The sequence below is a fragment of the Coffea eugenioides genome, chromosome 1 (assembly GCF_003713205.1).
Source record: "Coffea eugenioides isolate CCC68of chromosome 1, Ceug_1.0, whole genome shotgun sequence".
NCBI lineage: Eukaryota > Viridiplantae > Streptophyta > Magnoliopsida > Gentianales > Rubiaceae > Coffea > Coffea eugenioides.
Genome location: NC_040035.1, coordinates 421,683 through 436,492, shown reverse-complemented (window position 1 = coordinate 436,492; position 14,810 = coordinate 421,683). Strand labels below are relative to the sequence as shown.

Below are 14,810 nucleotides of genomic sequence, written 5' to 3'. Positions count from 1 at the left end.
GATCCTTCAAAAAAAAAATGTTTGATATGATTTGAGAATTGAGATCACAAATTTTTATTACAGAGAAAAAAAATTTTGTAAATCTACTAGGATTACAAATACCATGTATGAGTGTCCTTTTTACCATGGTTTAATCTTTTCCACAACAAAGGCCCCACAACTTTACTGACACTCTGAAGACCGCAGTCTTCTCTTAAAAGCAGTTTACTATTCGTTTGGTCATGCATGGCCGTATAATGAATCCGTACCATGAGAGGTATTATACCTTACCCTCCGTGACAGGCCATTGGAGTTGCTTTTGGCGATTCCTTCCTTATCTCATCGCAGAGAGCATTCCCATCACCATCATCAATATCAGAAAACTTTCATCCTAATTCCAATCCCAAGCAAGAAAAAATGGCTGATGCTGCTCTTAGTGCTACCATTCAGGTTGCATTGCAGACGGTTGTTTCCCTTGCCGGTGACCATGTTAATCTGGTTCGTGAATTCCCAGAGGAGCTGGAGAGATTCAACCAATCTGCTGCAATGATCCGAGGCTTCTTGGCCGGTGCCGAAAAGGATATGCGTAGACCAGGGGTGCAGAATTGGCTCGAGCAGCTGGAAGATGAGGTTTTCAAAGCTGACAATGTGCTGGACAAGCTCAACTATGAAATTCTTCGTCGGAAGGTGAAGTATCAAAATCAACTCATGAAAAAGAAGGTACTCTTCTGCTTTTCATTCTTTAATAAAATTGGTTTTCGTTGGAGGTTTGGTTCAATGATCAGGAAGATCAACACGAACCTTGAAAGGATCCATGGGCATGCCAGAGGTTTGGGACTGGAATGCAAGGGCCAATCTGAAGAAGCATCTGGAGCCACAGCAAGCCGACAGACCGACTCTAAGATTGTTCGAAGTGATGTCCTAGGAAGAGACGAGGATGAATCAGAAATAGTTAAGAAGTTGTTGACCGAATCTGAAAGTGATAGTATTTCAGTTATTTCCATAACTGGCCCGCCAGGATTAGGAAAAACAACTCTAGCTAAAGCCGTTTTCAACACTCCACAGTTTGATAATCATTTTGACAAAAAAATTTGGGTTTGTGTGGCTAAAGAAGTTGAAATCATGGAGCTCTTCAAAATGATTCTAGAATCGTCAACAAGAAAAAAGGCTGAAGTGGATAGTAGGGAGGTAATAGTTGAAGGAATTGAAACTGAACTTAAGGAAAAAAGATATTTGCTTGTTCTTGACGATTTGTGGAATTATCAAGAAGGATTGCTGAATGATTTTTTCACCACTTTGGAGGCACTCAAACCCAAGAAAGGGAGCTGGTGTCTTGTTACTTCTCGTCTCCAAGAAGTGGCAATTGTTCTGTCTAGACATCGGTGGATCAATTTTACTCGTCATGACCTAAGAAAGCTATACGATGAAGATTGCTGGTCTATCGTGAAAAATTGGGCAACTGTAGGGGAAGAAGTGCCAAAAGAATTGGAAGCCTTAAGGAAGCAAGTTTTAAGAAGATGTGACGGTCTACCTCTGGCAGCAACGTTAATCGGAGGTTTGTTATCTAAAAAGAGAAAAGAGGATTGGCTATCTATTTTGGAGGAGAGCCTCTTGAATGGAGATCAGGGTGGGATTGAGCAAATACTTAAGGTGAGTTTTGATCATCTGTCACCTGCACCGGTTAAGAAATGTTTTGCATATTGCTCAATTTTTGATCAAGATACTAGAATGGAACAAGATCTATTAGTTGAGCTTTGGATGGCTGAAGGCTTTCTTCAACCGGATTCCCAAAATGAAAGAATGATGGAGAAAATAGGATATGAGTATCTGAGAACTTTGCTGCAAACTTCCTTATTGGAAGAAGTAAAAGGGAAGTGGGGAACATGGTATAAAATGCATGATCTTGTGCATGATTTTGCAAAATCAATTTTGAATCGTAACAGCAGCAATCAGGACCGTTACCTTGCGGTATACTCACCCGAAAGAATCAATGAAAAAGTATCAGCTTCGCTTCGCACATTATTTTTGAAGGGTGGCATGGCTGATGATATGTTATCAAAGTTCAAATACTTGCATGTCCTAAAATTGTTTGGAGCATATGTCAAAGAGTTGCCGACCTCCATTGGCAAACTAATACACTTACACTTACTTGACATTTCAGGCTCTAGGATTACAACTTTGCCAGAATCTCTTTGCAAACTTTACCGTTTGCAAACACTGAGAATTGGCAAGCTTGAAGAAGGTTTTCCAAACAAGATGGGCAATTTGATTAGCATGAGACATCTTCACTATTTTCATTATGATAAAGGATGCAAAATCCAAATGCCATCCAGTATTGGACGATGGACTTGTCTTCAAACGTTAAAGTTCTTTAACATAGGTCATCAAGAGGATGGTAGTGGTATCCAAGAGCTTGGGACCTTGCAAGATCTTAAAGGCTCCTTGGAAATCAGAAATCTTGAATTAGTAAATGGAAAAGATGATGCTAAACGGGCGAATCTATCTGAAAAGCAAAATCTGTATCGGTTGGTACTTGAGTGGGGCAACAGGGATCAGGAAAGTGATAAATGCGATGGAGATGTGTTGGAAGGTCTCGAAGCTCACCCAAATTTAAAAGAGTTGCATATCCGGAATTTTAGGGGAGATCGGATTCCACAATGGCTTGTGAAATCATCCATTAGTGGAATTGCACTTAATAAATTGCAGAGAACTTGCCCTCCCCACACTAGGACAACTGCCGTCCCTCCAACATCTACATCTGTGTGGATTGGAAAACACATTGTGCATTGGGCTTTCATTCTATGGTATTAGTGATGAGGAGGTCGGAGGATCAGGAGGTTCAGGCACTATTAGAAGACAAACATTCTTTCCAGCCCTTAAAATTCTCTCTCTTGAAAATATGAAAAATTTGGAAGAGTGGAAGGACGCACATGAAGCGATGGATGTGTTTCCCGTGCTGGAAAAGTTGTATATTAGGGATTGCCCCCAATTGACCACCATTCCAACTCCAAGTCGTTTCCCAAGTCTTGATGTATTGGAAATCAAAGAGAATTGCCATGTTTTGCTGGTAGAAAACGTTCTGAGAAGTATAGCCAATCTCTCATCCCTTAAATTAAGAGGTGGTCGTCAACGCATGGTGTCTCTTAATTCAGTGATACGATCAGAGAGCAGTTTGAGTATTGATGGCTGTGACAGTCTACCCACTGACATGCTCGAGCGACTCTGCCTTTTTCCAATTCTTCAACGTGTAGAATTGAGGCGTTGCCCTAATATAACAACATTAAGAGGAATGAGTTGCGCTGCTTGTCTTAAGAGATTGCTAGTCATTGATTGTGTGAATTTACGGAATGAGTTGCCAGAAGATCTTTATCAATTTGAAGCTTTAGAGCACTTGGAGATAACGGGTTGCCCGAAAATTGATTCATTTGGATCAAATCCTAATAAAGGACAGAAAAGCCTCCTTAAGTCTCTTGAGCAAATTTTTATTGTTGAATGCGATGGATTAACAAGATTACCGGTGGAAATGTTCGAGTCGTGTACGTCTCTCCGAAAGCTGGGGTTGTTCAATTGTCCCAATCTGGTCTCCTTTCCCCTTGATTTGCGACGAACCCCTTCTCTCGAGAGGTTCTCGATACAGGAGTGTCACAAATTGATTACCGAGATGCCTAGTGGATTTGGCTATCTTACTAGCTTAAGGAAAGTGGAGATTGGTCCCGTCTCAGATTACTCTGTAATGGAATTTGATTGGGCTGGATTAGCATCTTCATCGACACTCCAGCACGTGAATTTAAGAGGGATGCGTGACACGAAATCTCTGCCACATCAGCTTCAACACTTGACTAACATCACATCACTACGTCTACAACACTTCGGAGCAATCGAAGCCTTACCAGATTGGCTTGGGAACCTTGCGTCTCTTGAAGAACTATTTCTATGGAATTGCAAAAAGCTTGAATATTTACCCTCTATAGCTGTCATGGAACGCCTCAAATTAAAACGTTTGGAAATTGGTTATTGTCCTCTATTAGGCGAAAGATGCACTCCTCAAAGCGGCTCCGAGTGGACCAAGATCTCTAATATTCCAGAGCGTATAAGAAATTATAAGTCTTTCTGAGCCATCCGGTAAGATTTCACCTCAAAATTTTAATTAATTGCTTCTCATTATTTGATATCGCTGTTCTTCACCATCTTATTCTATCCATATTTGTCCCTTACTCTTTTTCTCTATAACTCTCTGTTTCTCTATTTATAAACCGGTGAAGATAACTTTCTCGTTCAATTTATAAACTAATTCTTGTCATTAACAAAGTAGAGTTACGATCAAATTGAAAGACAATAAAAATTGTGGATTTCATCTACTTTCTAAACCATCGAAAAGATTGATAAGCATGGTAAAATTCACTACTCTCTATGAACTTGGTACTGATTATTTTGTTCACGAAATTCACTTATTATTTTTTTTTTTTACACTGATATTTTCCAAACAACATTAAAACCAATAAAATAGCAATTTTGGGAGAACGTTACAATTTTTGTTTTTACCGCTGGCATTTAATGGATGGATATGTTCTTAATCTTCACTGTTATCTCCTCTGTAGGACTCTGCGTTATGATTGCCATAATGTCGATCAAGTTGAAATTGTTTGCAGAGGAACTAGGGTGCTGCTAATACTACAAATGTTTATCATCTTTCAAAATTTTTAAAGCTCAGAAACTATATCTAGCTACTTTTCTGTTTTGTGAATTGGATTGATGATATTATGGCCTTGCAGGCAACAACTGTCAGTGACACAGAAAGCAGTCATAGTGCCGAAACATTGCAAAAGGCTCAAAAGTGTGCTCAAGGCAGAGTCAGCCTGGAACCTCTAAAGCATCTTATTACACTGTTCGTATTCTCCAACTGAAACATTAGGCTGTGGTTTCCAATCTTTTTTGAAGAAAGATGAGGAGGTATGTGGTTTGGAAAAGTCTCCACCGAACTTACTAAAAGTGCAAGGGAATTGGTCCAAGTTTGCAAGTATGTGTGAGTCATGTAATTGTGCCTAAATGCAAGGTGGTATCTGCACTAGTATGTGTTCTCTATGGTTTAATCAATGGGATTTAGTTTAATTTTTGCTCTTTAGGATTTTGAGTGATAAATTGTTGCACTAGTTACCAGACCAAACCTTTTCGTGGCTCGTGTTTCTACTTAATGTCATAACTGAAGTAGCACTGTGATGTAATATTGTGATTTTTTTTTCCAAAATTTGTTTAGGAAGCAGAAATCATGCTTTTTGGACAAAGAACACCAAGGTTCCCGTGTTGTTCTTATGAGAATGTCAGGAGGGAGAAGTTATTTTCACTTATCAGTCAAGTTTTGAAGATTGAAGGTAGTTATTTGTGATTTTCCCACCAGAATGCCATATATTGCTCGGAATGTGGAAATAAAGGTAAAAAATGTTGACTGCATGTCTTTGGGGCTGTTTCAATGGCTTTTCTTTTTTTATCTGTTTTCTGGAAGTGTTTAACAAAATAAATCAAATACTAAGCCTTTTCTCCTTGTAGCGTGCTAAAAACAGAGTGGCTTGTGCCAGGCTTGTAGAAAGTAGTATGGATGGAGAAGAATTAGAGGGGAGCATGGTAGCTGGTACTAGAGAGCTATCAAGGTACTAGACTTGCCTGAAAAAACTGGACTTGCTGATACTTCAGTTCCAGAGGTGAGAAGATTTGATGGAAAGAAGTTAGACATTGTAGACAGCATTGACGATCATTTGGACGACATAAACGACGCATGTGATTGCAGTGTCAATCATTCATTTGGGTGGAAACAGTTAAAAGATTTGGTGCTGCAATTGCAGATGCAAGAATTCCTACGTCCTCATTCAAAGGTTCCCGCCAGATCTTGCAAGGCCTTTGTCAATTGGACAACAGGTTAACCTTTCCACTCGAGAACAAGAGAGACTCATGGTAGAACTGTGCTAACGGTTAGCCATTCTAGGTATAAGGCTCAGCGTTGAATTTGTTTGAGTAAAATAATGTATCCTGAGTACTGTCATGGTTCTTAACTAATTAATTATTTTGACATGTCTACTTCAAGATAAATGGTCACAATCAAAAAATTTGCAGTTTGAATGATCAATAAACAGGTTTTGTTATTGTAGCATTCCATCTTATGTTGTAACATGTAGGAAGAAGTGGTCTCCAAGCAAAAATGTATGGATGGTGATGTCGTAGAACATTGTTCTCTTAAGGAGTGATGATCAATCTTCTAGAAAGCAATATGTGACGGAGTAAATGAACAGATATATAGACTCAGTGGATTAAAGGTCTACTATGTGTTGTAGTTTCCATAACTTCAAATCAATCACATATAAAATTGAGCTTTGCACTTTGTGTTTTTGATGGCTTAATTGATACAACTTTGCTAATTTTTGCTCTTTAGGAATTTTTGTAATACATTCTTCATAAGTTTTGAAGGTTTGACATGGCTAATTTTGCCCTTAATATTACTGTAATGTAACATGGTGATTTTTTTTTCCTGAATCTGTTTGGGAAGCAGACTTCATCTTTTTGGAAAAAGAACCACATGGCTCCCTGTTGTTTTTGTGAGAATGTCAAAGGGAAGAAATTATTTGTCACTGATCAGGCAGATTTCGCAAATGAAGATGGTTACCAATTACAGTTATTTTGCTCATTAAATTGCATTAGCCTTGATGGAGACTTCTCAAATACCAAACAGAAAAATTGAAATTGTTATGTCCTGTAGTGCATAGAATGCAGAAATGAAGGCAATGATTTGGCTATATCTGAGCTTTGTGAAGACCAATGAAGGCAGTAAATCAATAGTAAATGTTACACAAGGAAGTTCTTCAAAGTGGTTCGTTCCACCAGATAGAGGTAATGTGCCACAAGTCTCTTCTTCTAAGGTTAGATGAGCATATTTCAGCATTGCCATTGAAATGAAGTTGACAGTTAACTATAACAAATTCAAGGAAGAAGGAAACTACTTGTCAACAATTATAGAATAGTGACATTCTTTTGCTACTTCCTTCTGAAAAAGGTTATCCTTTACTAGTCCTTTTTTGTCCCAAATATCTTAAGTGTGTTAGGAGAAATCAGTCTGCTCAAAAGAAGGTACTTAGAGGCTAAATCTGTTGATTATTGGTTTTGAATGATAATACATGAATGCTCAACCATGACTTTTTGCTTGGGATTATTTTGCCAAACTAGCTAAGATTAGGACCTCAATTTTTAAGCGGAGGAAGGATTATAGTCTCACTCCTGCTGAGTTTTACATAGACATATAGCTTTCATTCATATGTTCTATTAACATTGACATTCAAGCAAATTTTATTGCCTTTGCTAATTTTTGCGTTCCATTTTTGGTTCATCCACTAATTGGTTAGAATGATCATCTTTTCGTTACTAGTTGCTTATAGAGTTCTTTGCTTATTGGGAACTGTTAATCGGATATCTATGTCAATATTTAAGACAATCAGTGTCTAACAGGCTATGTTGGAACACGTACAAAGCAACGGTTTCCGAGCTGTAGTGTATGAATGTAGTTTCGATTGATTAAAAGCTTGCTTCTCTTGAAGTTGGCATGTCTTTCACATACACATGGAAGTGCCTGAGAAGTTTTCATGTATTTTGCAGGTTTCTTCTAATTTGATTTGCTTCAGACAGAGGAAAGCATATCAAGGAACCAATTTGCTGCTGAGACTAGTAGCCAATTTGGTTGATCTTGGTTCCATTATAAGCTCTCTGGATTCCTCTACTTGTCAATCGCATGAACATAGATCTCATATCATTGGAAGCATTGAAAGTGAGAGAATGAGAAGGAAAGAGCATTGGAAGCTAGTTGTTGGATTGTAGGCGTGAAAAAGTCCTTCAATTCACATTTCCATTATTTGTTACTATACTAAAGTTTTGCTCTATAGTTCTGTATCCCAAAACTTCAGTTTAACTATTCTAAAAGTGTCGTACACATGGCTGGCTAGAATGCATGTATTACTCCAGCTTGGCTTACAGAGAGAGAGAGCATTGCAGCAGATACTTGAGAAAATGAAAAGAGTTAGTCCCTTTCTTTGTAAGGGGTAGGCAGGATGTGGGGAGGGGTTGGGAGGGTGAAAAATAATTTTAAAAAAAGGTGAAAAAGAATAAGAAAATAAAAAGCTTTTGTGGGATAATAAACTTTTCTTTGTAAAATCAGTTGGACATTTTAAAGCATCATTTTTTTAAGGAAAAGGCATACATCTAACAATTCAAAATACATATCTTTGCCATGATTTTCAAGAAATAAGTTGCCAAAAGAAAAAATTTTGGTAACATTAAGCGAGAATTATTTAAATTGTATACGAAGAAAAGAAAATGATTTTTTTATAGTACCAATTCATTCTGTATTGATAGTATCATAAACATAAAAATGAAATGATTATATTGCAATTGAATCAATCTCAGTCCAATAGTATGACTTGATTTAAAACTCAAGAACAAATGTAGAAAATTTGCTAGCAAGTTTTGCAATCCGTCCCTTTAAATTTAGTTGAGAAAATTTGTTATGGTAAAGTTGGAAGTCAAATTTTTAGACCTAACCTTACCAATTTTGCAATTTTTGTATCCGAAGTTAAAAGAAAATGGAAAAATTTATAAATTATTCATCATAGAAGGATTTAATTTTTTTTTTTCATACATGATACTAAGGAAAGATAACTATTGAGACAATTTACTAGAGTTGTATCCTAGGGATTCATTATAATCAACGCATTTAAAAAATTTTGTAACTAAAAATTTGAGAAGGACAAAATAAAGAGAGTTTGTCCAAAATTGTGGGAGATATATATACAAATAATATAAATTAGTGATTGAAAAGATAAAGTTAAGAAGAAAAAATAAAAGCATTAAATGTTTGAGAACACATTGTGGAAAGGATTGATAGAATTGCATTCAAGTTAGCTTTTTTTTTTTTTTTTTTAAGTATAAGCGGAAGGACTCAAACTCGAAACATTTTACTTATACTTCCTGCCCCCATACCACCCAACCCATTGCTCCTCCCTAGAGTTGCAAAGATATACACGTATTCATAAAATGCACATTATAACGTAAGGGGATGTTTGATAACCCCATTAAATACCTAAATTAATGCATTTTGTGCTTTTTCTATTAAATTTGTTTTATAGCACAATTTTCTTACATATGAATGCATTGAGACCCACTTAATTCGTATACAAAGTTTCAAGTGAAAGTTATATCACTTAATTTGTTGAATTGTTGAATTATAACATTCAACCAAAACATGCTCAGACTCCCAGACATTTTCATACAGATACACATTGATTATTAGATTTTTTCCCCCTGAAAGCATTGAACACTTTCACTAATGTTGTTTATAAATTAAAACTTTTTACCCTATGAAAATTTTTAGGAAATATCACAGCACACGCCTTAGTTTAAATGTTCTACATCTATCCCTACCCCAATTTCATAGCCTAAAACTACATACTTGTTTGATAACCCAATTCAGTACTTAAATTTAATGAATTCAGCTATTAGCATATTTAGATGCATTTGATAACAAAAAAATTAAACATCTAAATTAATTAAATGGTACTGAATTTTTTAGGCAAAACTTGTTCCCAAAAATAAGTGATGAGCTGTTTATTTATCGTTTAATGTAATATATACTCAAATGTATCATATTTAGTACTTAACAATTCAATAACTTATTGGATTCAGACTTCAGATTTCATATATCAAATTTTAGATTTCAGACTTCAATTTTATCAACTGCACCCTTCTATACTATCTCTTTCCTACTCAATATACTATTTAACTTTACAATTAGACAATGATTTCCCCATATTGCCTTGAAATGCGATATGAACACTATATATTTCTCATTCAATACATTTGGTCATGAATGAATTCTTTATGACTAATGAACTGAATGGATTCCCTTTGTTGTTTAGTAAGGTATCTTTGAAATATAAACATATTTTGCAATTCAAGGACAAAATATATATTTCTTTAGATGAAAGGTTTTCTTTTTTTTTTTCACCTCCTGTCAATTTTTTTAAATCATTTTAAATTTTCAAATACTATACAAATCACGTGTTATAAATAAATGTTTGCATAAACATTTTTTATGAATTAGTATTAAACGCTATTATGTTTAGTTTTCAACTATATGTAAAACTAAATATTTTTTGTAGAGTCTAAAATTGTGAAATATTTGATGAACCAAATTGTAGATTTTAAAAATTTGTTTATCAATAGGGGTGACGATGTAATGTAAAATTATCTGCTTAGAATCTACATAAGAATTAAGGTTTAATGTAAAATTATCTGCTTAGAATCTATAATTACTACAATTAGTTTTGACACATGCCAAATTGTTGCAAGAATTAGGTTCCTTATTTTATTTTATTTTTTGGACCTATTAAGTCAGGTGCTATTTTTTATTTTTTTTTCTCCTATTAATTCATTTGCTATGTCAGTTACATTATCCCACATGTGCAATGTTTCATAGCAATCATATGCCAGGTTAGCTGTTTTGTAAATTTTTGTGTTAGCTTATGTACCATAATTGCAGAATCTCGCACTTGTCAAACCTTTAAATTCTTTAAAAACATAAATAAATGAATTCAATGACCCAAAATGATCATTGTATTCCATTTTTACTTGGAAACACATAGTAATTTGTATTAAGTTTAAACAAAAGAATAAAAATTATCATAAAATTGAGCCTTAGCAAATTCCTACATCATATAAATAAAAAAACAAACATAAGTTTCAATTATAAGAGATGAATCTAACATGAAATACAAAAATTGGGTGACAATTTTTAACAAAATGGAAACAAGCCTATATATAAAAAATTAAAAGATTATTTGTCTAACTGTCACTAATTGTAATGGAGATTGATATTATTATTTAAAAACCTTTTCATTGTATCTCTAATCTAATTAATATTGAAATGAACAACAAAGCTAACTTTGTGGTAGTAAGAATTAATTACTCAATTTTGAATGGGGCTACAATTTTGGTAATGAACCTCAATTATTTAAAATTTGAGTGTACATAGATGATCAGATGAATTCAATGTTTTTCTATTGCATATGATGATTAGATTTGTGGGCCTGTTTTTACAATAATTGGTTAAAAAATAACTTACCTAATTAATAAATCTAATCCTTATATACCTGGCACATTGTTAGACCTATTTGATCTAAAATAATATAACTATTTAGTATCATATGATAATTTTTCAGTAAAAGCTTGTCCTTGTACAATCTAGATTATCTTATTAGAGACAAAATAAAGGATTGATTTTGACTAAAAATTACCTAAAAATAAAAATTCTTTGATGCAAACTTTTATAGCAAGTAGATCACTTAGAAGCTTTTTAACTTTCTATATAAACATGTATTATTCCTGCAAATTCTATATCTCGAACATTGTCGGAGGTTTACATTCTTGTCTCTTCTATATCTCTATTTTTATCTAACATTTATTGTATAGATTTAGATATAATTCTTTCCCTCCTCCTGATTACAGACTATATATTTCCTACTATAAACGATAGGTTTATCTTGATGCTATTCAAGGATGATCAATTTCATTTCTATTCTTTCCCTCCTCAAAAATTTTTAACTCTTTTTTCATGTGAAGTGTTCTTACTCTTTTTTTTAAGGAAAATATAAATTTATGCAGGAAAAGAGAAATATAAGGGCTTGAGAGATAATTTTGCGTGGAACACTTGCCAGTTATTATTCACTACGACTATTACTTAATATACCTCTTTAGTGAAATGTTTTGCTGTGTGTCTTGATCATTTCAAATGTCCTTGACTTGATTTATCCTTTTGTGTTTCATGTATAATTTTTTTATCCCTATGCTAATTGTTCCTCTTCTTGGTTTTCATGACAGGTATATCTTCTCTTGATCATCACAGGTATATCTTCTTGGTTGGCATGATTTCCATTTTAAGCGCTTTGAATTGCTTTACTTGTTGATCTAATGAATATGGATACGAAGATACCATATCAATGAAAGCATTCAAAGTGCGAGGATGAAAAGCCAATAACATTAGTAGCTGTTCGATTGTGCGAGTGAAAAAAGGCCTTGAATTCATGTTTCATTAATTGTTCCTATACTAAAGTTTTGCTCTAAACTATGGTGCTCTATGCTAACATGAGTAAAAAACTAACAATTTTTTTAAACCCATATATATATATATATCTATTTAATTTCACCTAAACAATATGTTTAGACAAAATTAAATAGAGATATATTATATACTATTTGTACAGTTCATATGAAATCAAATAGATATATAAATGAGTTTTTAAAAAAATGCTATTTCGTATACATGATCAAAAAGGGATGAAAAAATTCATTTTGTAAAATGTGAGGAATGAAAAAAATTCATTTTGTGAAATGTGGGGGACGAAAAAATTTATTTTGTGAAATGTAACAGACTATGGATCGGATTATATAAAATTTAATTTGACAATTCTGTCCTTCAAAAATGATCACGTACAAGGCACGTGGTGGATTCCAACAAAAAACTAATCGAAAATCTAGATAGGAACAAAATTTGACCAATATGAATTTGTAAGAGACGTAAAATTACACTTTTAAAAGTGAGGGACTAAAAAGTCACTTTCTAAAGTGTGAGGGACGTTTTGAACGACTGTCCCTATTATAATATTGTAATTATATTTTACTTATAGTTTCATTCTTATTTTATTTATTTACCTTTTTAAAAAATTCAAGACAAACTGTATAGTGTAAAAAACTAATATATGCATGTCATAATCAAAAAGTGTATATTACTAACAATTTGACTATTTAAAAAGATATGCAAACTAGAACTTTAAATTACTTAACATTGAAAAGTATATCCCAAAAAAATAAAGTAACTAATATTTTTATTTACTTTTTCATGTATTGTTTATTAACCTCTATGTTATTTTGATTTGAATTTGTTACTATTGTTATTAGAAATTAGTTTATTCTAAACTCTAGATATATTGATTTAAAAAATAGATGAAATAGTCTGTTCACATAGGTAATATGCTTTGTTATATCATAGACTTTATGATAATTATTACTAATATGCTTTGTTATAGCATAGACTTTATGATAATTATTACTTCAACAAAGTGTAAAAAGTATAGAAATAAATAAAGAATAAGTTTAAGAACATTAAAATTAATCTATAGATGATAATAGCAAAGAGAAGAAAATAGTTGATCACATGAGAGAAAGGAGGAAAATTAAAAAATATAAAGGAATGACAAGTGAAGAAGGGAAAAATGAGAAAAAATAAATAAAATCTATATCTATGCAATAATTAAGAGAGAGAAATGGCAGTTGGGGTAAAAGTTTTTGTCATTTTCTGAACTTCCAATTTTGTCCTTAAAAAAAATCAATTTTTACCCTAACCACCAAATCACATTTGCTAATATATTTCCATAACTCCCTTAAATATTCTAACTACTAAATTAACTATAACTATATTAAAGAAAAAATACCAATAAATTGTAATTTTTTATGAAGAATTTATACAAAATTTAATTTTGTAAAAAAAATTAATATATTCATAAAAATTAATAATTATTTCTAAACTATACATATATTGGGTATGCCTTTAGCACTAGTAATAATTAATATAGAAGGAGTATTTTTTCCTAAAACATAGATAAGGGGGGAAAGTGCCCATTTATTGAGTTAAGGGAGGCAAACTGTCACTGACAATAAGGTTGAGCGAGGTTTAATGCTTTTAACCTGACAGGGTGTCGAGCCTGTGCAATAATAAATACCTGCTCAAGTAAAATACAAATTCTGTATATAGCGGTAAGCAGGGTCGAATCCACAGGGATTGGGGATAATTTAATTTCTTCTCAAGTTCCAGATATGGGGGTTTTTGAAAATGAGAGTAACTAAATTATTTGGAATAAATTAAAATAAAATAAAATAACTACAACTCAAATAACTAATTATCACAATAAAAATAATAATGGACGAACTCTAGCCAAGAGACAACTTCGACAATGGTTCACTTAATTCGATCACAGATGCAAGAATTATTCCAGTTACTATCTGATAAATTAGTTATAGTTGTCATACACGCGATAAACAACCAACTCTTCCTCAATTTGTCGATAGCCAAGGTACGACCGTTGACTATTTCTCTAATCAGGAAACAAGCCTAGGTACGACCATAGAAGTTCAATTCCCTAATTGCATGAATAATTGGAAGAGCCTAATTCTAACCAATCAACACGCTACGAGGGTCTCTTTAAGTTAGCCGGTCTATCTCCCTGACACAAACTCAATCATGAAAGTTGCCACCAGTTTAGAATAATTAAACAATTACGGATTTAACTACCCTAATTGGCTTCAGGTTATTGAATTAATCTAGAATCCGGGCCCTGGATAATCGAATAATAAAACAACCATATGAACATAAAGCAGAAGATAGACAAATACCAGTGAATAATAGAAATAAATAAAAACTAATTCGATCTCACAAATTTAGTAGAACCAAGTCCTCCGTTGTTCCTCGACTAGATCAGAAACTTAGCCACGCCTCATGAGAAAATCTCCAAGTAATTTAACTGAGGTCCGGGCCATCAAAAGAGCCAAGAAAAGAAAACTAAAACTATGCTAAAAGCCTAAGCTAAAAAAAGTGATTTCGAAAACCTTCTCTACGTTTGTCTTTTTAAAGCCAAAGGGAACAATGACATAATGCTTCCTACTCCGTGGTCCCCACCAAAATTGAAAGCCAAGAAAAGAATACAAAAGATGCGGCTCAATTTTCTTTTTGTTTCCTCGGCTCCTAGGGC

The 14,810-nt window shown here is 33.6% G+C and overlaps 2 protein-coding genes across 6 annotated transcripts; both read left to right on the top strand.

Moving 5' to 3' along the window:
- Positions 1–396: 396 nt before the first annotated feature.
- LOC113759593 (putative disease resistance protein RGA3) lies at positions 397–2,790 on the top strand. The gene has a single exon (XM_027302174.1). The coding sequence runs from the start codon at positions 397–399 to the stop codon at positions 2,788–2,790; it is 2,394 nt and encodes a 797-aa protein (XP_027157975.1).
- Positions 2,490–7,987, top strand: LOC113752731 (protein SUPPRESSOR OF npr1-1, CONSTITUTIVE 1-like). 5 transcript variants are annotated; one of them, XM_027296945.1, is made up of 7 exons: positions 2,490–4,101; positions 4,752–4,929; positions 5,234–5,408; positions 5,524–5,675; positions 5,817–5,956; positions 6,518–6,855; positions 7,615–7,987. In XM_027296945.1, exon 1 carries the CDS (start codon positions 2,879–2,881, stop codon positions 4,091–4,093), a length of 1,215 nt encoding a protein of 404 aa, XP_027152746.1. In that variant the 5' UTR covers positions 2,490–2,878; the 3' UTR covers positions 4,094–4,101; positions 4,752–4,929; positions 5,234–5,408; positions 5,524–5,675; positions 5,817–5,956; positions 6,518–6,855; positions 7,615–7,987. The 5 variants fall into 5 exon arrangements, with proteins under 5 accessions (XP_027152746.1, XP_027152822.1, XP_027152687.1 ...); XM_027297021.1 differs by having other exon boundaries at positions 5,553–5,956; XM_027296886.1 differs by having other exon boundaries at positions 5,524–5,956; positions 6,725–6,855.
- The last annotated feature ends 6,823 nt before the right edge of the window (positions 7,988–14,810 follow it).

Excerpts from the sequence above, each read along its gene's own strand:
- LOC113759593 (XM_027302174.1), top strand. The coding sequence starts at position 397 with ATGGCTGATGCTGCTCTTAGTGCTACCATTCAGGTTGCATTGCAGACG.
- LOC113752731 (XM_027297089.1), top strand. The coding sequence starts at position 2,879 with ATGAAAAATTTGGAAGAGTGGAAGGACGCACATGAAGCGATGGATGTG.